At 41.7% G+C, this 25,026-nt stretch overlaps 1 protein-coding gene across 2 annotated transcripts in view; it reads right to left on the reverse strand.

Annotated features, from left to right (window-relative positions):
* Positions 1-1,895: 1,895 nt before the first annotated feature.
* Positions 1,896-25,026, reverse strand: part of tsc22d2 (TSC22 domain family 2) — a 30,908-nt gene continuing 7,777 nt past the window's right edge. Inside the window, exons 2-4 of one of the 2 annotated variants that reach the window (XM_084012024.1) lie at positions 16,589-16,660; positions 4,745-4,796; positions 1,896-4,411 (exon numbers count right to left, since the gene is read on the reverse strand). In XM_084012024.1, coding sequence (XP_083868150.1) covers positions 4,097-4,411; positions 4,745-4,796; positions 16,589-16,660 — 439 coding nt within the window. In that variant the 3' untranslated portion in view covers positions 1,896-4,096. The remainder of the gene's footprint in view (positions 4,412-4,744; positions 4,797-16,588; positions 16,661-25,026) is intronic. The other variant, XM_084012025.1, reaches the window with a different exon arrangement.

Below are 25,026 nucleotides of genomic sequence, written 5' to 3' on the forward strand. Positions count from 1 at the left end.
CTGGGTGTGGCTGCAGATGACTGGGTGGTGAGTAATTGTCCTTGCAAAACACACACACACGTACAATGTGAGCAATTTCTGCAAAGCATAAATGATTGCTTCCTTCCGCTGTGCTGTGTTGGATTATTTAACACTTTCAAAATTCTTTGGTGCTGTTTGTTGACACTGAGACAAGATAATTAACATTTTGACAAGGGGACATATTATCTCTGAACATATATACATAGGGCAACACTCAAATTCTTATTGTTTATTATGTCTAATTTAGATTTAGTAGTGTTTTGTATAATGTTACTACAGGGTAAGTGATGTATTCCTATAAACATTGAGACTTTTATCTTCTTTTGGCTGCACATGCGTTTCAATACAAAGCACATTAATTTTTCTTGTAATGAAATGTGCTATTTAAATAAAAATCTTGCTTCTCCCATTGAAACTTTGACACAATTGTAGATTAAGTGTGTACAATTATAATTTATATTATAGACTGTATCTAGTCTTGAAGTAGTTGAAAGGTCAAAATGATACTGTGCATAATATGCACAATTTATTCTGCTGAACATATCTGTTTCATTTTTTAGCCAGGAGTCGGGACACGTCAGGACAATTTCAAAATCAAGTCACAGGGGAGAGGAAATGCTGATTTCTTCAGATGTCACCCTTCATTCATGGTCAAACAATTGCTAAACTGTACTTGCTCACAGTGACGTGGAAAACACACACACCCTGTTCTTGCCACGACTCTGTGGAAGCGGCCGTGTCTAACCTGCTGTGGCATGAACACCCATGATGAGCTGGATGTAGGATGAGTAAGAAGTGTCGTCACGGTGACGCAGAGCCCCGCTTGATCAGGAAGTGTCTGTAACGATGTGCCCGTGGCTGCTCTTTAATGTGATATCTTCATGCAGGAGTCAGGGAGTTGATGATGTGGTTTTTCCCCCCCCTGGAAGAGTCAGTAGTGACGGTTTGACAGACATGTAGCAAGAAAGCACGTCCAACACAGAGAAAGACGTGGTTAATTTGGCGGCTTTAGGGTGTAAAGCATGGTGAATAAAAAAAAAAGAATGTAAGACTCACATCTTGTTGTCAGTTGTCTGTAGCTATGTTACTATTAATGTGATTTATTGTGTCTTGTTGTACTTAGTTTATCTTGTTTTTGCCTTGTGCTTTGTTGTATCTTGCTGTACTCCAATTTAACTTCATTGTTTTAATCTTTTTTTCCACAAAAGCTAGGGACTGGTGTTGCAAATTAGCATCTGTTATAAGCACAATGATATACTTACATTGGATAGCTGTTCTCAGGTTGTCTATGTACACTGTATCTGGCCCTATCAAATCAACCATAAATAATAGGGAAAAAACAGGTGTTTTCAGCAGTTCCACACCCACCCTGATCTCTTCACCTTTTGAGTCAACCAGCCACTTTAATTCAGATATGAAAGGAGTCATCGGAGCATGCATATTCTCTCGGCTGAAATCATGTGCGACGTCCACAGTTTGATTTAGGACGTGACATACGTGCAGAACACCAAGGAAGATGACTTTGGGATGAATCAGTTATCATTCCTTGGTCGTTGTCAGCTTGGAGACGATGGAAGATATTAAACAACTTTCTTTTATTATATTTATATATCCAACTTATAGCTTTAGTTTTTATCCTTTACCTTTCATCACATTTATTTTTATATAAATAGGACATGATCAGCATTGTGCTGTATATTTGGATGTCACTCGATATCTTTATTTTAGTTAGTTCTACAGGTAACAGCAAATATGTTCATGTTTTTTTTTTTTTTTTTTTTAAATGATAAATGATCTGAAAGTTACACAATAGAATGATGTTTGAGTGTTTTTCCTGCTGGGGGAATTAAAAACAAAAATCAAGCATGAAGACATTCTCTTAATAAAACAGCAATTTATTTCTGACTGAAAACTAAAATTGTCTGAACAGCACATTACAAGGGCATTGTTAAGATATATTCTCCAAGGCTCAGTGATCACTTTTATACAGTACACTTGGCATGTACTAGGCATCTCCTTCAAATGAAAGAAAAAACAGAAAAGAATACTCAAGAAAGAGAGAAGAAATAAGCCAGTTTGCAAAAAAAAAAAAAAGAAAAGAGTCCATCCTGTAGAAAGATGACTGATTGTACAATTACCAAGCATTTTGGTTTGGTTCTAAGCCACAGAGAAAGAAACCCAATCGTCTGACGATGGCAGACGACGGCACAGGAGGCACAAAAGACGTGACATGTACAGGACATCCCATAATATGCGCACACACAATCGACTGGGCTCCAGCTTTTAAGTGTGAAATGTTTTAATAGTTTCCGTTATTTCGTTTTTCTGCGGATAGTTATTTTTTTTTCTGAGCGAAGTGTTGGTACGCTACAATCAAAATCTAAATGCTGAATTCATTAAATACATTAAAATCTGCAATGTAACAAAACCTTTTCTCTGCACATGAAATTCAACACAGCATTTACATGAAAAAAAAAAAAAAAAAAAAAGATGGCTCCTTTTCGGACTATTTCGTGCACAAGGCCCTTCTTTCCATCGGACACAAACCCCTTGCCACTCTTTCCATTCTGACCCTCAGCTACTTACTCCACCCTCTCTGCCCATTGTTCCCTTTCTCTTTCATAAATCATTTCACAAATCATTCACAGATTGACATCTTGACCAAAAGAGAGAGAAAAAAAAAAGAGTGCTGGATAAAAACATGAGGTAAGAAAGTGGTTTGATTATAGATCATGCAGAACATGCAAAAAAAACAGCAACAAAAATATAGGGAAGGAGAGTAGGGAAAAAATGAGTGTGCATTTAAAATGAAAAAAAAGAAAAGAGAGACTTACACAGCTTTGTGTCTTTGGTTATAAAGTAGGTCGAACAATTTTTCACAGCTTTTCCTCCCCTAGACCAAACCACCAAATTAATTTCCATTTTTGCTTTGACAAAGAAAGTCTAGAAAAAAGTAAATTGATAGTTTTCTTTATCGAAACATCCCATCACATCTTAATAACAGGTATTCTCCTGTACAAACCCTCCTTGCTCTTAATACTTTACAAAATATACATTCAACCTGGATTTCACCTAATGTAAGCTTGGCTTTAGTGTTAGCACTATTTCATGAGATGAAAAAAAAAATGTCTTTTAATGGAGCTTATTGCCTACTTATTGAGATCTACTTGTTGCAAGAGATTACCAAATTTAATACCTGACAGATTCTAAAATACCAAAACAGGACCAAAGAGAAAGGTTTTCTTTTTTTCTGTTAATAAGTATCTCCGTGACATTGTTCATTTACATTATGAAAATAGCAGCCCTGAAATAAATAAATGCAAATACTAAAACTGAACTATGGGAGGAGAAAAAAAAAAAAAAAGTATTATGATTCATGTCAAAGAACGGTGGCTCTGAGAAAAACAACGCAAGCTTTTGTTGCAGCATATAACAAGCCGAGGCTGTCGATTCGCTCCACTCAAGCCAAGGCACCCACCGGCTTCCTCCTCCACTCGGGGAGAACGAATCCTCTGCCCTACTTCTCCCGCCGCTCTCTGGCCTCTTCCAGCCCTGGAGCGATGGGGGGTTTGTCGGGGGGGGGGGAGATAGTGGGAGGACAGTCCCTGCTGGATGTCACAGGACCCTCGTCACCACAATGGCCCCTTCACAGCGCCACTTTCTTCCACCATTTGTTGCCCCGACAAATCAAGCTCCCCGACCCCTTTGACCCCCGTCCTCCTGCACAAGAACAACATGCAGTATTGATGGTGTGCACCGGCTCCCCCCCCCCACCCTCGCCCCTCCACCTCTATCAGTTTCCTTGCAGCCAACCACGGGGACAGAATAAGACTTTTTGAGCGGTGGTAAAATGTCTTAATAATGTGAAGTCCGGTGACAGCAACATGCACACACTGAAGCATGGCTCTTGGTGGCAAAACGAAGATTTTTTCCTTAAATGGAGCATATTGAACGCCTTTTTGCTTGATGAAGCCAAAAAGGGGAGGCGGTAGCAGTTGTTGTCTTTACTAACAGGATCTTCCACTCCTGTCCACGGGAGTCGTGTGTTTAAATGTGCGTACTGGGAGAACGGGGATCACGCCGAGGTGATGTTGGGCTGATGAGGGACGCTCTGACTCCCCTCGTGGTGAGCCAAGGGGGCGGCGGCGGTGTTGTTGTTGTTGTTGTTGCTTGCGACGAGCGGGTGTTGCTGCTGTAGCGGCGGCGACGGGCTGCCGCCCTGGATGAGCTGAGTGGAGAGCTGGCCGAGCTGATCCGTGTTGGCCAGCGACTTCAGCACGGCGTTCTCGCGCTCCAACACAGAGTTCCTCTCGTAGAGCTCCTTGATTTGCTCCTTCAACACCTCCACCTCCTCGCGAACGGCATACATCAGGTGGCTCTTTACCAAGTCCTGAAAGAGAGAGACGGACAGGGGAAATAAAATTAGCACACAAATTAAGCACATTCCATCATCAAAACAAAACATGCGACATCTCTGAACTTTGTGTAAACACGCCTCTTTTTTTTAAAGCAATGCTTAGCTCTCATAGCTGTGGAGAGGTTTTCCAACTGCATTATTTAAAAGTGCGGTTCAGAATAGCAAACGCAGAGGCTTTCATGAACTGAATGCAGGTCGTTACATTAAATGTGAATGTAATAAATCGAATCACGTTTCAGCTTGCAGAGAAACTGGGGCACCCGCCCACCTTCTGTTCGTAATGTTCACATCTGTGGGAAAACTCACCATTGCTTGCTCGATCTTGTTATCAATGGCAACGACGCTGGCCCCGGATGCACTGTGGAGACAGAGCTACAGTTAACACAGGATGCCCATCTCGAGCCTGCCACGCATTTTAGATTGAGATCAGCTTTTCATATTCCAACGACCACAATCCAGTCCGTAAAGTGGCAAAGATGTACGATTGGGGATTTCCCCGTTTCTTCACAAGTGCACAGAACAGATTAACAGTCAGTTTCCAGAAAGTGAGATGAACAGATTTTGAGTTTCACCAAAACAGAGAGCATAATTAAAAATAAAATACCAAGAAAAAAAAAGTTGAGTGCAGACTGATGACGACTTTCAATATCTACAGAGCCACTGTTCAATGTTAAGGCAAAGAAACGTGTTAGAAATATGCTGTTTTTTTCCCCCAGTCTTTTACTTAATCACCATACCAAGAATGTACATGAACAAGCATTAGTGTTGCATTTAAATGTCTCATGCAACAGGCTCCACTTCGGTTGCCAGTCTCACCCAAAAAACACTTCACAACCTAAAAATTAATATAGTGACACATCTGCATTAAGCCAGACAATAGACACTATTGTTTGTGATGCATCTTCTGCCTTTAACAAAAACCCCACCTGTTTTTTGACCATAACATATATTTGTGGGTATTTTTCTGACATAACTTCATATCTAACAGGTGTACATTTCCATTCAAGACAATAGCGATTCAGGTGCCCCACGTGACATCTTCCACCAGCTAAACCAGATGATCAACTCTGGATGGGACACAGCGAAGGGTGCGTCATCAGGCTGACCACATGTACGTGGACACACAAAGAACATAACGAGTGATTCAAGCGCACAAAGAAATCACTAAATATCGTGCACATGAAACGGCTGCAGCAGCAACAGGAGCACCGACAGCATTGCTCCTGGATGTTGTTTTAATTCCGGGGGGGGGGGGGGGGCAGCTTGGATCTATATGCACGGCTCCACCGCAATGAAAACCGGGTTACAGACAGGAGGAGGTGTGGCTCCTCCGCGCTGGACTCGTGTTCCGGGTGCGGCTGGTGTCGTAGTCATAGATCGTTGCGCTCTATTCTCCGGTTTTTAAAAATAAACAATCGCGTTCTGGAGAAACGTGGCGCACCCACGCGGCTTCTGTGCGCGCGCGTACCGCTTTGTTCGCACGTTTCCAAAAACCATTTCAGAGCAGAACACATTTCTTCTTACCCCTCCCCCCATCTAACAGGGAAAAAGAGGGAAAACGTGTCCCACTTGCAACATAAAAAGGACTTACTAGACCAGATACAAAGATCCTCACACGACAAAACCAGCGCCAGGTTTCAGGGTTTTCCACGTGGAAAAATAAGCGATGATATTTCTCCGTCTCAGCAGATACGGCTTTCTTGAAGAGGGAGAGAGGGGAAAAAATCACCGCCCTGCTCCGATGTCACCGCAAAACAAACAGGAGCGACGCGTTTTCACGCCACCAGACGGCGCTCTGGCCACCGATCTGGGATTTGGGGGTGACATGATGTCCAGGCGGCATCTTCTAATGTTTTCAATTAGTTTAAAAGTAATTTTGTCATCCAAGTGTAGCGAGAAAATGCTGGTGAATGTGGAGAAAACACGTTTACTGGATCGACAAGGTAGTCAGCTAAATATGAATCTTTTTATGGAATATCATCACAAATGATTCTTGTGCGCAAATTTGATGGATGTTAAACATGGAAATATACAGGTAAATTATTTAAACAAAACATGAATTAACTTAATAGTATAGTAGTAATCGAATATTAATTTAGAAAAAAAAAAAAAAAAGGTGAGCATTGTTCATCACAGTGCCCAACAAATATCACATGGAGCTCCAGTAGCATTGTCGTCGTGCATGATGGAGCGCACGTAGTCCGTACAGCGAGCCCGGGGGAGGGGAGGGGAGGGGGGACAAGCTACAGAAAGCAAAATAATTCAAACATGCAAAATTATATATTTTTTATAATATGCAGATTGGATTCCGACGTCCAATATGGCATTAAACGCATCTTTTGCATGTGCGTTACATGTCCAAATAAAGACGTACACGAGTGCGGCCCATTAGTCCCCCACAAAGTTTGCAGGTTTCACTGCAGGTAGGGCTATAATAATAATGCACAGAAGCAACAAAAACAAAAAATGCACAAAACATAAGGAACTGAAAGATTGTGTCAAGGTGAACGAACCCTGAAGTATCACACATGTGAGAGAACCGCGTATAAAAAGTCCATTACCTGACGCATCTCGACCTGTAAGACATCAGCCGCCCCGGAGGTGAGCTCCCCGGGGAGTAAGGGAGACTGTAACTCATTTTGCAGCGCATCTTTTCCCACCGTTTCGCCAAAAAGAAGATTGAAAAAAGTCTGTCTTGTTGTAGGGCTTCGGCTCCACCGACTGTTTTCACGCGAGTGCCTTCTTGTTTGCATGGGAGCAGGAGGGTTTGCTTGTGTTTAAAACCCAGGCATGGTCACATGGTGAGAAAACAAGGAGGCGGAGTTCAGCCTCTCCCTCCTCCTCCCTCCCTTCTCCACTCAATTCACTTCTTGGGAAATTCTTGAACAAATGACATTATTAAGTGCCACTGTCTGCCAAAGATGATACATAACAGGCTCAACGTTAATTAAAAAGTGTTTCGCATGTGGGACAGATGTCTGGTTGTCCGTTACGTAACAATGGGAAAAAAAGTCAAACTTTTTTTAGTTTCCGGCATGTTTTTGCAGACAATCTAGCCATTTAGTTGCACATTTTCTCCGTTTTCACACACCAGAGGAGCTTTTCAATCATGTTTTCAGTCACGTTGACTGCTCGGTGCCCTTTTTCCTATAATCATTCTATATCAAGAGTGCTGTGGAAAAGAGAAATTGTCAAATATGTGTACACCACATGAAAAAGAGGCATGAAAAGTCACTTGAGAGGGCTCATTTTTCCATGAACTGTGTGCGATAGAAACTCAAATGCAAATGAGGATGCTCCGCGTTTCTTTAGGTCACAGTGACGTTAAACCAAACACCATGGTAGATCACGCTGAATCCACACAATTCACATGCTTTACACGTAATCACATTATTAAACGTAGCATTCTAGTCTTCTACAGTCATCCTCCTCTCTCGGGGCAATGCAAAGAATGAACCGTGTAAGGCAAATAAGACTTCAAAAAGTCTACTCATCTAGATTTTTTTCTGTTGAATCTAGCATCCAATATGGTTCAGAGGGGGGTGCATATTGCATTACTGGAAATTAGTTGAATTCCCGATGGGCAACTCACCCTGTTGCGTGATCTGAAGGCCGACAAACACGGCAAGGAAGAATACTACCCTCCCTTTGAACTCTGCATTTACACACATCTGGGACAAGAATGTCCATGAGCTTTCGGCTGGAATGTGTTTTTATCAATAATAATAAAAAACTAAAAAACAAGGAACATACAGGTTTGAATCAAAGTAGCTTGTCAAGACAAGATCTGGCCTGAAGGAGTTACAAGAAATGTTAGGGAGACAACAACAAAAAAAACCTAATCTGTTGCCATTCGGTGTCCAAGGAAAACAGAGCAACCAGTACATTTTATTCAAGGAGGAAGACATGTGGCGGTTTATATAAGGACTCCTTGCTGTGTTAACCTCAACATGGGCCTTCCCCGCAGACTGCAGCGGTGCTCTCATCCGTCCCCCCCCCCCTTCCCCGAAACAAGTCTCCAGGACCACAAGGCAGCACATTCCATCCCTAGACACCTCCGGCCCCCGAGGCCAGTGACTCTAAACCGAGACATCTGTGTCAGAGCCGCCATCACGCTGTGACAGCATACAGTCCAGCTCTTCACCGAGGACTTCTTTTGGTTCGATCCAAACTAAAGTGAGCATTTTCCATCATTGGGCTCGTCTCCTCGTTAAGACACCAACTCCCCATAAGCAGCGCCACACACACCACAAACAGCTCTGGAGAAAAGATGTCAAGTGAATGCCTTTCTTTGTAAATATTACAGACTGACTTTATGTCATCTATATCACAGGAGACACGTGCAGTGCAGAGTGTGGTCTCCTCCATCACTCTGGGTGCATCACATGATGTCCTATAGCATCACAGATTCAATGTGTTCTCCATTAAAGGCACAGATGCACCGGCACACGTTCCCCGTCACAAAAGCATACCAACACTCACTGTAGGGGGAGACAGCTGAATAAATCAGACCTCAGCCTTTCAGTGACTACCCCCACCCCTCCCTTCAGTAAAGTGTATTTCAAAACAAAAGCTGGAAGGTGGGGGCTGTAACAACAGAGGAGTGCACTCACTGACGACTCACTGTAGCCCCTCTTCCAGACGCAGAGAGCTCCTTCCAAGCATCAAAGTTCTGCAGTTCAGCCACTACACCAGTAGAGGTCGGCAGAGGATCCAAATTAGCTGTGACACGAAACATCAGTGAACACGCACGAGGCAGCTTCAGGCCAGTGCAGTGTTAGTCATGCCTTTTCCTAAATGATCACAACAAATTCGTTGTCATGGCAGAAATCAACTTTTTTTCCCCCTCTTTTTTTTAAAAAAAAAAGAAAGAAAGCTGTTGCAGAGACAAAACTATTAAATATTATTGAGGTGTTGCAAGTGAAACTTTGAACGCTATCGAATGCTATAAATTAACGTGGAATGCAACATGTTCTGTAAGAAGGTTGGAAAAACTAGAAAAACGAACTACTAGTTAAAAGGTAAAAACGACTGCATGACCCTGCAGGCACTCAACTACTGATCACCCTCTCTGATTACAAAGGGACCACTATTTTTGCAGGGGGGCGCTCTGCAGGGGAGAGCCTATCATGTTTACCTATCCTGTTGGGTTAAATTAGATCATGGCAACTCACATTCGGGTTTCCACAGAAACCTCCACTGCAAAAAAACAAACATTTATAAGTGTCAGTTAGAGGGCGAGTACAAAGTTTGTCGGGGAGTTTAATTTTGGAAATATGTCAGCTAACGCTATTTTGTTAGTGATAGTGTGTTTGATATATTTATTGAACTGGCAACTAAAAAATAAAAATGTTTCAGCCAATATGGGAGTCCTTTAAGTGCTCAGGCAAAAGAGGAAATTTAAACAGCAGTTTATTTCTATGACAATTGTGCAATCTGGGGAAGATGGTGTGGATAAAATGAAAAAAGCCCCTGATTGCTCCTTAATTAACCTTGTTGTGAGACTGCTTTGTCAGATTTTCACACTGTTAGTCCAATGTCCTACCATAAACATCTTAAAAAATAATATTAAAACTGGACACAACATTAGGGAGTACATTTTTAAGTTCCTCCACTGCTTGCTGAAATGTTATCTTTCATCGTGCAGCAGGTGAGTAAATTATAATTTGCATCGAGAGGTGAATGAAACACGACGGATAGACTCGTCACGATCCAAACCAACGTGTTTAAACGATACACGAGGAATACTTGGTATGTGGTGAAGCAAGAACATATACATTTGCATATTGCACTTAGTCACCCTAAGGGTCAAAAAAGAAACCGTGATCTTTCGGATGCCATATTGTTGGGACTCTTCTTGTACATAAAGGGTGGATCATACTGCTGATTTCTGTATTCGGACTTATCAATGAATTGAGTAAGCGTTTCTTAAACTTGAGATCAGACCTACAAACTCTGGAGAAGTGAAAAAGGTGACAACATGCAAAACTAAAACCCTCTTCATTCACTTCTACTACCCTGGTTGACATAAAAAAGGTGACTGTAGCCAAAAGGTGACCAGTTTGCAGGTGTGTGAGATTGAAAAAAGTAAACTGGAACGCCATCAATGTGCTCGTCAGGATGCAATGGAGTTACACAAGGAATACTTTAAATACTTTAAATTCCCTGTTAAGACTGAATTGCATATTGAACTGAAATATTCACAAAAACGAAGAACCCTGACTGCACTTCTGTCCTCAGTTTCAAACAATGGTGACAATTACAGGATGCAGAAAGTTATGCAAATATGTGCCCGTGAACATTTTTCCGATTGCTGTGTTGTCGGGACGTGTTGTCTGCACAAAAGGGTGGTCCTGACTGACACAATGAAGACTAAACCAAATAAGACAGACCTCCCCCTTGTATGGAGATGGAGGTTTTATTTTTTCAGCACTAACTCATGAGTAGGCGTGTCTGCTGCCACCAAGCTTCCTTGTAAACAGACCGAAGGAACTGTCCCACGCGGACCACTCGCCTGTTACATAATCCCCAGACTCCAGAACAAATATATCATTCTGCATATATGTTCCTGCGTGACGCACTCAAACCCCTTTAGCCTGTCTTTCATTAAGACATGGATACCTCTAGCAGACCACTTGGGTGGATGAACCGGATGGAAGGGAGCACCAGAGGCGAATCGTGGCCCTCTGGGACTGCATACTAATAAAATCTGAATTTATGAGACGGCGGATCATCATCATCGTTAATTTAAACAGCATATGGAAGGCCTCGCTATTTTGGCATCTAGAAAGGATAAAATAACTGCCAGTGGGGATGTTTGCTAATTGCCGCCGAGCCACCCTTGACGAAAAGATTTAAAAAAATAAATAAATAAATAAAATGAGTATACTGTGACCATCAAACTCCAGACGCAAACACAGAGGGGAATCCAAGGCTGGGGTCTCATAATCACTGCCTTAACAAGAACTTCAGGACGCACCATGGGCTTCAATATCATATTTTACTACTTTTAACTCTGCCCCCCTGAGGGATTTGGGCTCGTGCCACTTGTTTGGCTCAATGTGGATTAAGACCTCACTGGAATGTGCCAAAAGTAATCCTGGCACCTCACCGTTAACGAGCCTCTGTATTCAGCAGCGCGTTTATCACGGGATCAAGGACCGAGCCTCATTTGGGCTTCCTCTCTGAAGTGCGGGGTTTGGGTCAGACAGATGTCATTAGGCACTATGCTACAAAAACACCGGGTCTGATGCATGTCTCAGCTGTTGTGTTGTCATGACATTACACAGTGGACATACAGCTAAAAAGATATGTTAAAGATTAGAAATGGGGTCTGTGGCCCAAATCAACTGTTTAATTTGAAGTTGGAGGTGAAATGCAAAAACCAACTATGCAGGTGCCTGTTAGTGCAGCGTTTGACCATGTGTGGTCCAATGCAGTGGGGGGGTAAACAGTAGATGCCTATGGTTATATTAGGTATCTCCCAGGTGTGAGTGTCTTTACCTGAGTATGAAGCAAGACGATGCTAAAAAAGAGGCATGTGTGCTCAGCAAACCCTTCCTGGATAAATAAAGGTCAAATGTCACCAAAGTTTCCAAAGATAAAGTTGACAGGATGAAAATGTTGCCTTCACACAGTGCCGGCTTTGAGACGTGAGGTCTGTTACATAAGCAGAACTAATCGTTGATGGTTATGATCGCCATCCATCAATTCCTCCCCGCATCTAAAAAAAAAAACACCCGATGTCTGAGATCAGAGCTCTGCACGATGTCAAGTCCCTTCAGGTCCATTAAGGCTTTGCATTTTGCGAGTAATCCGTTCAAAATGATGTACTTTTAAGAAGGCTTTTAAGAAAGACCGTGAAATTGAACTGGGCTAGGTTCTCTGAGGATATGTGTGAACAATTACAAAGTTTTTCCATTTGTATCGAGGGAATGTGACTCCAATTAAACATATGCCATGAAAAGAAGCCAAAATTGGTGAAAATTGATTGATGGATGTTAAATAAACCTGTGATATTTTCTAAAAGAGCCAAAGAAGCTCCCTTGTGTGGTTGTTTTTCTCTCAGCACATCAAGAGTGAAAGTGCAGCGTTCCCATATTCACCTTCTATATACACTTTCCCCCCCTTCTCGTCCCAATAACGCAGTGTTTGTTTTCGGTGTCATAAACGGTGCTCACATACCTGGTCTGGATCAAATAACTCTCAAAGGATAAGCAAGGGGGCCACTGATCAAGTGTGCTCAGTTGGAATATAAATCTGTCTTTTCTTTATTGTCCAAAAATCATAAAGTTGATCATTGTGGACTGAGGGCAGTAAAAGGGCTGCTGCTGCTGCTTTAGTTGGGGCCAATCACAGCCCTGCAGCCTCTGAATGTTTCCATTCAACAGACCAACAAATTGCTTTCCTGGAATGTTTACAAATGCAGAGTGTAACTTATAATTCAGTTAGGCTAACAAAAATGAATGTCTTGCTGGTTCACCTGCTAACAAGGCGAGATGTTGACCAAGCTGTATAAACTCAAAATAAGGATTAATATGATTTTGAGCTTAGGAATTGATGATCAGAAATAATTTCCTAATCCATGGTTGTTTATCAGCCCCTTAAATATGTGAAAAGAAAACACTACATGAGAAATTTAAGTAGGGGAAGAAACAAAGTGTGCACAATTATATTAGATATGGCTGCAATGTTAATCTAAATTATTTGATTAAATATTCTATAAAAAGCAGGAAGTAGTTCAAATGTCTTCTTTTGTGACTCCAGTCCAAATATTGTTTACCATCATAAAAAGACAGGAAACCATAAAATAATCACATTTGAGGAACTGGAACCAGAGATGATATTTTTTGTTGATAAAATTACTCAAATCAATAAATCAATAGTGAATAGTTGACAACTAATTTTCTGACGATCAACTAACATTGCTGCTCTAATATCAACAGTGAGGTTACACAATGAAAATGAATCATGTTTTTGTGAACATCTGTCTTGCAGAAAAACGTTTTACAGGGTCAATATTTGCATCATTTATTTACTTTTTTTTTACAGTGTAGTTTTACTTTTGCTATGAATCTTTACACAATTGTCCAGAAAAGCATGTTTGCCATGTTTCACAGAGATTTAAGCTAGACACTGTAAATGTTTCTACAACTATAAATCGTTTATGTTTCTACAACTATAAATCGTTTATACCCAAAAACTTGAATTTATCATGCAGGGACTTGTCACAGGTTTACAAAAGGTTCAAATTAGTTCTCACATTATTAACCAGCTCGGAATCTTTATGACCCTTATTTGAGCCTTTGGAGCTGCAGCAGAACTGTAAAGATAATTAGGAAAGCGTGTTTTGACAATGACAACAAGTAGGATAAGTAGGGCAACGTTGTCAAGGTGAGGTTTTACGTTTTTCACAAAGCAATCGATTGCAGGAATGCTCCTTAGTACCCTCAAACTGTTTTTGTGCAAACCCCCCCATTCACTTTCAACAAGTCCAACCTTGCAGGAAAGCTAGCTCAGGACAAAAGGAGGTGGAATGAGGCGACTCCGTTTTACCTGCAGTTCCTTGGAACGTTTTGAGTTAAAGCTGAATTATCAGTCACAGAGCCCAGAGGCAAGCGTGAGCTGGATGGGGAATAAACACAAATGTTGAATCATTTGCCAACCGCGACACCACAATCTTGCTCAACCGCTACTGTTAACATCCTCATCTTGACCGGCTCCCTTTGAACGAGAATATGGTCACATGGCCGTTGGTATATCCCCGAGCGTACCGCAGTGCATCACATACTCTTGACTTTGTCAGTTACATGTCTTTTACTACACTAATTCTCTTAATTTAGTTCAGCGGGGGGAAATTACAGCAGTGCTGATAAACAAGGATTATTCATATGACTTTTATCACATTCTGATCGATGTTTATCAAGTAATTTAATACTAAACTTTCTTTGATGCATTGGATCATCACAAATTTACAATTTTACCTCATTAAGGTTCCCTAAGTGCACCCTTTTTTAAATTTCAGGCATCAAAAATATTCATTTCGACGAGAGACCAGTTTTGTCCCAGCAACAAACACGGCCTCAAAATGGTATTTCTGTATTACATTTGGAAAATCTAGCAGTTAACCCTCTAGCAAGGAACCACTTCACTCACAAATATGGCTTATTACGTAAAAAAAAAAAAAAAAATTAAAATGAGCAATTTCCTTGGAATGCACCAAAGGATCCAAACAGAGAATCGTTGCCTCGGAGTGATTTGATCAGGCAGTATAATATAATTGCATGACTTGACAAGCCGACCACATGTTCAATTTTGATATGCTGCCACCTTAACTCCACCTTAACGTTTGTTTGCCACCGTTTGTTGGCAGTCAACTGAATTTCCATGGCAGAGAGTCAAGACATCAAAGAGCCTCCGTGAGATGTCACATGGGAACAAAAAGTGGCGGTGACTAATTTAAGTCACTCCAAAACCACATTAATGTTTACTCCAAAATTCAAAGCCAACTGGAATTCATTTCCCGTAGTATCAACGTTACTCGACGGGTAGAGATGTGTTTTAGCATAATTAAAGATCCCATGGATCACAAAGCTCCACCTCGGAGATTAAGAAATGTTTTTTTACTCTCACAACTATGTCTGTTCTGGATCGTAAGCAAGGATTTATATATAGATTTTTTTGCTTTCCACAATGTTCTGTCACAAATCAGAGAGCGAACTGCCCCGCGGGCACACACAACTAAACAACGGCGAAGCGAAAAGAGGAACGACGTCGCTGCTGCGAGGTGGAATTGTGAAATAGTGGAAACCTTCATGGAACTGTGCAACAAGAGAGCTGACGCTTTGATGTTTCCTCAAGGGACTGTCACGACAGAGTGAAGAAAAACAGTTGGCGAGAAATAGCAGCGGTATTTCAGCAACCTGGCGAGTAGGGATGACATCACACGAGTGGTGAGAGACGACCAGCGTTGATTGAGTAGGGATGACATCACACGAGTGGTGAGAGACGACCAGCGTTGATTGGACGGGGACCGATGTTTAGACTATTTTGTCTCGGGAAAGTCACGATAAGACTTTAGGACTCAACAATCACCTAATGTGACCATCAAGAGTGGCCATCTGAACCAGGCAACAGCACCCCTGTCAATGCGGAGAGGCATTTTTTTTTTTCCAGGGTATAGGGCAATAACTTCAGTCTATAAAAACAGTGAAAAAACCCACCACGCTTACCTAAAGCCATCTTTAAAACGTTCTTGTTTGTAGGGGTCAATCATCGACTATCGTTCCTCCAATAGTAGTTTACCACTTTCCCCCGAGTCAATGAATCTAAGTAATCACCAGCTTCTCATCTAAAAATACGAACTTCCGAGAATGTGACGTAATACAAACGCAACCTCGGTCCCGTTATCTCACTGTGATAGGCTATTTGCAGTGCTGAAACCCCCTGGCAGTGCGCCGCACACGTCGTAGGGGCAAGAGAAACCCGAGCATCGGATCCTCATGACAGACAGAATGTAGGCGCTCAAAGTGTCACACAAAATGCACACTTCCGACGGTGCCATGCTTTCCCCCCATGCATCACAAACTCGCAGCTGCTGAAATGTCCATCTCGACAAGTCAATGTATCCAGCGGTTGGTCTCCAAGTGCCATTTTTCGTTGAACAGGGGAGAAAGTTCGAAACAGAAGTAACGATTAATCATTTTTAGAATGAACCTGCTGCTGAATTAGGTAATATCTATAACCTTCATTTGGTAAATTTTCAATATTCAGTTTTCCTTTTTTTTTTGCACTTTATGCTCATTACAGTGGAAATGTATATGACACAGCATTAATTTTTACGTTAAGTATTTTACGTGCTTGTGATCTAAAAAATCTTTCTTACTAAAGCGTGCTCGTTTAAAACGAAAGTCCTCTGGATGAGGCGACAGTGTCTCACACCGTTGACAGTTTGACGTGTTTTCAGAAAAATGACACTCCAAGACTCCATAAATAACGGCTAGACGACAAGTCCAAAATGAACATTCTCTTGCAAGGTGCTCAGGGTTGAAGGGGTGCAGAGTCTGGTTTAGTAAGCCAGTCCAGTCAGAGGCCACACGGCCACACACACACGGCCACACACACACACTTAAACGTATCCCGAGCTCATACCTATCGTTGACAGGCTTTGACCCTCGTAATCTGCTAGGCCGGAAAGCCTGGTAGAAAGCAGTGGAAGGGTTCCTGCATTTTAATGGGGGGAGGAAACAGAGACAAGAGAAACATGAGTAAAGGAAGGGAAACATGTATGCTGGGGAGAGAGAGAGAGAGAGACAGACAGACAGACGGAGAGTGAGAGAGAGAAATTAGGAAGAGAGATTGTGAATGAGAGTAGAGCAGGAACCTGAACCACACAGGAGGTCAGGTCAGAGGAAATGATGATACAATCCAGATTGCACAGCCCTTTTTTGGAAATCTGTATCGTCTAGTTGCATTCCTTTCAATCACTTTCATATCCATCCTCTATCTAGTTTGTTTTATACCTCTTCTGGAAATCATACCAAAAATCAAATCAAATAACCTTAAAGTGGAAAAATATACATCTAAATAAATGTCTGTTTAGTCATCTGTAGCAGGTAACACAATGGTGAATGAGCCTAATGCCCACTGATGTCAGGATGTTACAGTTTGTCGATTAACCACCAAGAATATTTATGCGTTACGGGTTAATTTACAATCTATTTGTTACCCAGTCGAGCCGTTGGGACAGGACACACCGTGGCCCTTACTATGTGTGCGTGCAACAAGTCGTCGCACGTCTGTGTGTCCAGCTGTTTCGCACAAACACCGGCCCCGGCATCACGGAGCTCGCCGCGGCGTGCCCAGCGCCGTGGAGCATTTGTATGCGAGTCCAGCTGTGTTGGTCACAAGGCGAATCAAGGAGCAGACTTAAAAACCAGACAAATGAGTCTGAATACATTTCAATTCAACATCGATGCCACATCTGATCAACTCTTGTGATCAGCCCCAAAGCTCTGCAAGGAGATGCTTGAACAACTCTAAAACTACTCACTTGTAGAAAAGAAAATCAACTCCCGAGGGGAGATGCATTTTATGATCCACGTCAAATATTTGATGATATAATCTCAGTCCTGGAGATCTGAATTTTAAACCGTTCAATAAACTTGACTATACAGAGATTTATTTGAAGTGAAAATGTTCATAGAGTATTAGACTCCCTTCTTTGCAATCTGCAATCAGAGCTTACATTTAATTTGAACTTTTGCAACTTCAACTTCTTTCAGTATTTGTAATTTGACTGCCTCTAACACAGCGAGTATACAAAGTATTCTTCAGAAAATTGAGCCTTTTCCAGGCAGGGAAACAAGGTGAGATGTCATGTAACCGCTTACAAATCGGACAAGCACATGCCCCTGCAGTGTTTAAGTTCATGTCAGTTACCCTTCTGTCTGCAGCCAAACTGTAAAAGACTTGCATGAAAGGCTAGTCCTACAATATGAGCAGGGGTGGTCTACAAAATCGTTAAATGGATAGTTCCGTTATATACGAGGACCTGGAGGGCCGAAAAACAAAAGCAGGCATGATAAAGGAATTCATTTACTAAACTAGAAAATCACTGTTAACCATCCACTGCAGTGCAATATACAGCAGGGTTTCCATATCTAAGCCCATGACAGATTTATTTGCGCCACACCCCACACACACACACAGCAGCTGGACCGTCGAGTTTCCTCATGCACTGGTGAGGTATTTAGACTCCGCTGCAAGTTAAAAGAGCTCGCAAACAACATACTTCCAACACAGCAGCCCCGAGCTCGGCTCTCTGAACAGTAAAAATTCCTGCTTTCATTGGGACAGGGCCAGAGGTTTGTATGCGTGAGGAGTTCATCAGGCAGAGAGGAGAGAATCAGATATCTGACAAGAAGATGGGGAGAAAAGCAGCATTCCAAAGAGTGGAGAATGGGGAAAAGTGAGGGAAAACAAAGGGAGGTGTGGCGTGTCACCTCACCTGAACACCCTTCAGAAACACTGAAAAGGCCACTTTTAAAGGCCCACCACCCGTTTGTTTGGCCCCTCTCAGTATGTGTACTGTGTACAGACCAGTATAAAATAGACAACTAGGTATATTTTATGTTTTACAGCAGCTTTTCAGACCATCTTGCATTGCACTGTGGCACGACACAACAGGAGTGACACAAAATCACTTTTCATTAATTGTAAATCTTTGTATTTTTGACAATTTTAACAAAGCAAGCTTATTGTGTAATGTCACCTTAGGCTTTGGCAATATTTCACTATCGACAAAATAACCTTCAGATTAATAATCGTAAGTTGCAGGTCAGTCTTTACATAAGTGAGTTCTGTCTTTACATAATACCTTAACAAATTTAACCTGGTTGAAATTGTATTGCTGCTGGAAGCAAATGTTAAAGTGACTTCGGTGTGTCAAAAGGCAAAAGGCTGAATGTTGTTAGGTAGGTATGCAAACTGAAACTTCTGGCTGACCTACAGCCCCAAGTAAGATTAGGCAAAAAAAAAAGAAAAACATGAACTCACATACTCCCCTCAGACATTCATTAAAGCCTCGGTTATGCTTCCGCGTAGTGATCACGCAATGGCCACGCAGTTGCTTGGAGACCGTGATGGTTCTGCGTTGGGTTTACGTGTCGAAATGCAATTCAATGCCACACACTGGTAGAGGGTGATATGTTTTTTGTAAAGACTGACCGAGACTCTTGACGTATATCGTCGTTAGCCTCTTTATAGCCTATTTGTTTACCTTCCGGCTTTAAACATCCACAGTTTTTCAGTGTTTTACTTCTTTGTGCAAAAGCGACAAGGTGCAAACAATAAAAGTATTAAACGTTTAAATGGCGGTGTTTATGAGTGGAAACCGGAAAAGCGGTCTCCAGCGGATGTAGTTAGCGGACCAATCACAGCCAAAGTTGGTGTTGCGTCGCCTCGCGCGTCAAGGATTTTTGGGAGGTGCACGTCAGGCCCTTGCGGTGGACGTAAGGGGGGTCCGCAAGGACGCAATGGGTCCGTAAGCCCCCTTGCGTTGTGTCAACGCGGAAGCATAACTTGGGCTTTAGGCTGCAGGTGAACATGACTGCACTTGACCTTAATATGAGCTGCTGTGGATCAGAGTACTGCTTGTTCTTGAGGGAAGCCCTGCAGAGCCTACGGCACAGGCCACATCTTGACCACTTGAATCCACAAGATGTTAGGTGAATGTTTGAGGTAATTCTGATCCCACCCATCTCAGTATAATAGGTTGCCTGGGTCTATTCACCTGTCTTCACCTTTCTTTAGGGCTCAAATTGTATCATATGTCTATATTACATTTGCACTGGTCAAAGAAACAATGCAGGGAGGTAAAAAAACAACAACAACAACATAATAGTTACCCCTGTGTATGTCAAAATTAGGGAAGGACTTGTGTCCAGCAACTACTGTTTAATCAACAAACAACTTTTTTTGGTAAGTCATTATTTTATCAGATAATCAGGTGACTGTATATATTACTGAGTGGCATAGAAACATTTACAGGCTCCACTCGAATGAACAATTACAATGCTATTTATTGTATTTAACAACTGAGAATCTGTTTAAATAAATACAGTATTTTAATTATTACACTATCACAGTGTTTAATTAGTTCCACGTACTTTGATGGGGTGTATTTTTTTATATTCTGGACAACTGTTTTTACAGTCAACAGCATTTTGCATTCCAACAGCAGAGCAAAACACTGTGGAGAATAGGTGTTGATTTATGTAGTCATTGTTGAGTGAGATATTTATCATTTTGTTATTATAAAGGCGTCATCAAACAATGTGCTAGAGTTCCTTTCACATTGAGCAACCACCCTGTAAATAGATGGATCTCACTCACATGTTGGGCAAGAAGCCTGAAGCAAAGTCACACTATACCGTCAGATCTGAGCGGCCGTTCTCTGGTCTCATGATGTGTGCTTGACAAGGGATTTAGCAGCCAGAACTTCTGTCAATAGAGCAGCTTTGTTCCCATCACCATTCTTTATCACACATAAAGAGCCTGTTAAGTCAAACATGAACAACTATCTGCAGCAGCATTCAAGGTTGAGAAGACGTAAATCTGATTAGTGATGGCAAATGTTTTCAGAGCAGTAAAATGGTAACTCAAAAACTATTCCATTACATGTGATACAACAAAAAAAACGCCATGGCCATAATGACGTGACGATGTTCCAGCTCCAGCAGAACAGGAACTTACGACTACAAGCGTACCCAGAAAATGTGTATTAAAAGAAGACATGTGTGCTCTGACAAGTCGCAAGCCGGATTTTGACTTTCAATCCTTGAACTGCTGCGTGGGCCTGAATAAACACACACTCCCTGGTGTCACTCTAGGAAAGCCTCTGCTTTCAATGAACGCACACAACTTAAATTCCCACCGTTTAAAATAGCTTCAATATAAGTAAAAAAAAATCAGGTAGCATTACAAAAAAGACCAAGCACATTGCAAACACTGGGTTTTGAACTGTGGGTTGGTTTTCTTCAAGCCAAACGACTCTTTGATGCCAAGTGCACACAGAGTGGAGCGGACTATATACATCCACACGTGTGACTATATATCTTTACCTTCATGTGCTCATACCAAACTCTCTTCTTGCTCATATCACACACTTGTTTTTTGTTTTTTTTGTATGTAGGGAAAAGCTGGCTGAGGGATGAGATGTGACCCGGCAGTGAGGGGGTTCTTCTCATAATGTAATGATTAGGAGATGCCATGGGAGAGAGGGGAAGAGGCTCAATAGCAAACAGGGACATGACCCGCTGCATGGGGCCAAGCCTGCAGCCATACGCGAGTCAGGCAAGTCCCAGCTGTGCCCCCCCCCCCCTCCCCACTCTCCTACGGGATCTACAAACACACATGTGATAGAGAAGATGGGGTTTGTCCGGGTATTTGTGACTCAACTTCCCAAAACCTCAGGAAATAAGATCACAGCTCAATCTTCGGCAGTGTTATAGGAAGGCTCGGCAAAGACAAGCAGCAAACATGTAAAGTCAGGGAAAGATGAGTGAAAATATGTCACACTGATATGAGCATTCTCGTAAGTAGAGAGCGTTCACTGCTGCTTGGTTTACACATAATTGTTACCATGAGCACAGATGAGTCAGTTTAATTCAGGATCTGGGGTGGCTCATTCAGCCGGGTGGCAGCTGATAGCATCGGCCCTGGGGCTACAAAGCCACCCTATCTGCTCAATTTCACTTAGCAGGGCTCAAGTTCATTGACTCTGCGGGGCAAATCGAGTTTAGAATTGGTTCCTGAAGCGTGATGTTGGCCAAGTGAACTTTGTCATACTGGCCCTCGGGTCTGGTTCTGTCACGGCTTGTCAGCTGCCGTGTAATAGCACTGGCCTTAAAGTCGACGATGACTCTGCCCGGGTTTGAGCTGGAAAAGCCAGGTGTCAACATGCTGCTGATTCCTGGTAAAGTTTAAAAAAAAAAAGCTGTTTTGCTGGTTGCCTGGGCATTCATATCTCTGTGCAAGCTAAAGTACTAGCTTGTTCCTCAGACAAATGACAACAAACTCCTTTTACATACTGTACACTGGGTGTGGCTTTCTGCATGCTGTGAAGAACGCACTGTGCGGCCAATAGAAATGAGGCAGGCAGGCAGCTAAGTTAAATTGGATGAAAAGTTAATTCTGGTAGTTTTCAGAATTCCCCCGGATTATAAAACACCAGTCCCCATTTATATACTGTTCATGTACATATTGTGACTTGATGCACCGAATGCAATTTACGATTTAAAAATATAATTCCATGAAATGAACATCCCAGGGACTGTCACACTGTCGAGCAAGTTTATTGTAATCCTACTTTAATGACAAAATGCCAAATGCACTGCCCTTCCTGGGTTCAGCTGTGGTGCATTCATTCAGACAGCACAGGAATATTTTCCATTGTTTAGCGTGGACTCTTTTTTTGGCTGACCTCATTCTGAGCTTGAACCAAGGGGTCAAGCCAACATAGTGGCTATGAGTACTGAATTTAGAAATAAAAAAAAGTGGATGATAGATAAAATATCTAATTAATGGTGAGAAACCATGAATATCAATTTGAAAGTTTTTTTTTTTTTTACAAAACATTACTCCACAGGGTTTTCAGTGCACTTCTCCAGTTAACGTGACGTTACTTTTCACTGTATTTCACGTGTTCTTGTTTCGCTGTCGTAAGATAGATAAGAATGGTGGTGAAATGTTTTAGCGTGTCAAACTTAGAGACTGACTCACACGCAGAATACGGACTCAGGATGGTGTGAAAGTTCAGAACGAACCAGTCATCACACCTCACCAATGTGCTAACCAGGAGGTCAACATGCCTGATGTTGGCTCTTATTAGGGCCAAAGAGTGACAGTGGTAATGAGAATAACTAATTAAAAAAGCTGAAAGGCCATTATCACAATGACAATGGCATTTTTGCTAAAAAAAAAAAAATCAAGTGAATGAAACAAAAAGTTCAACAAATCGTTATTACATTTATATAAGGTCGTAGTTGTAACACAATACACACTGACACATACAGATGAAAGAGATATATGATATCATCTGGACGGCTTCTCTAGGTGAAAAAGAGGACGAGTTCAGGCACTCACAACAAATCAAACCTGATGTGATACGATGCCATCTGTTTGGCACCGCCGTTTAAAATGAGCAAATAAACTGTTATCAGTCTCTCCAACCGCAATGACTCATGTCCCGTTTCCTTTGCAAAAAAAAAGGCTCATTGTAAGACACCAGAGGAGGTGATATGGGGGGGCAGAGAGGTGCACACCAGAGGAGACACTCGAGACGAAGTTGACTTGAGAAAAAGAAGAGGAAGACGACAACAGAGGAAATGTTTGACAGAATACGAAAGGGGACATCAAAGCAGAACAGGAAATGTAGGTTCTTGCAAGAAACCTGCGCCTGTCTCAGCTAAAGGAAAGCACCCTAAAGAATTTGTTATGCCTGCCGATGTGAGATTCATCTGCAGAACAGATATATGACCCGAGTTGGCCTTCAGAGCAAGTTGTGCTCGTGTTAACTTACTTCCAGAAAAAAACAAGACTTGAGAGTAAATCCACTCTGACAAGATTTAGTATAAATATGAATCAATAAAAAATGTTGATGTGCTATCAATTCATTGTTTAAGTCACTTTTGACAAATTAATCGTAGTTCCAGCCTCTCAATTGTATAATTTGCTGCATTTCTTTGTGATGTGATAGTCAATACAGAGACATGAGTTTTTTAACTTTAGGTCATCTGTAGGCAAAACTTCAAGATTGATCAGTAATGAAAATTATCATTTAAAGGCCATATTACAGCTCATTTCACATCTTAGATCAATCTACTAAATCAAGGGATGGTATCAAAAAAGTTTGTTAATGCTATGTGTTTATGTTGAACATATATCAGCCAATATTTCACTTTAGGATTTAAAAACTAAAAAATGATATCTGCCTCAAACCAGTATCACAATCTACTAGCCTTCGCAAAAACTGATTTCAAGAATTATCTTCTATTCTAGAAGTGATTTGCATCACTGTTTGTGGACATAAGCATCCATAGACATAAGCATCCATAGACATAGGTTTTATCCGGACTTGAAAAAAAAAAAAAAAAAAAAAAAAAAAAAAAAAAAACACACAGACAGTGAATGGTGAATGAAAAAGACAATGAAGAATAACAGCTCCTAGACCCTGGAGGCGCCAAGGAGAAGCCAGACATGAGCACCCTCTAAAATCTCTTTTTCACTCTTTCATCAGACTTGGAGCCTCTTATCCAATCCCACACTGTCATACCACGACACACACACACACAAACACACACACACACACACACAAACACACACATTGAAGCACAGAGAGAGGATGGATGACTCAAATGCAGCTGCCTGCCATGCTTTCCACACATCCTCATTACTCACTATCCAGTCATCTCGGGGTTCCGGGTGGGGGGGGCAGGCACTGAAACCCTGTTGTTCAGCCCTTGCTTCCCCACTGAATGGCCGAGACACACAGCTCCACATTTTCTCCAGTAACTGGTTACCTTATTTAGGGGAAAATACATTTATATCCCACAGACTTACAGTCAAATCTTCTCCCCCATGCTTAAAGACTTAGCTCTGATCTGCGGTCAGCCTTGAAAACCTCCCTCAACAGAAAAGCATTGTCTTAGGAACTGCTGAATCACCTAACCACTGTATTCACCCCAACAGATTTGCATTTTCTTTTCTACTTGCCCTTCCCCATTGTGTTTTACTTGTTGAAATATAAGTTTCACCCCCTGCACTTATATGTTTGCTCATCATTAGCATTGGACAAAGTATGTCAGTTCTGCACGGCAGTCGTTTTCTTCTTTTTCACTTCCTCAATTTTGTATCAGAATATCTGACTTTACTGTAAACCAACAGTAGATTAAAAAAAAATCGGAAATACACTTGATGGCTTCCGAGGAGACCAAATGTATCACTAAGAGTGTCATTTCATTTCATACTTCAATATCTTATTTTCAGAAACTTCATATTACCACCCTCCATGGTGTTGCCCCATGCTG

The sequence above is a fragment of the Eutrigla gurnardus genome, assembly GCF_963514095.1.
Source record: "Eutrigla gurnardus genome assembly, chromosome: 6".
Taxonomy (NCBI): Eukaryota; Metazoa; Chordata; class Actinopteri; order Perciformes; family Triglidae; genus Eutrigla; species Eutrigla gurnardus.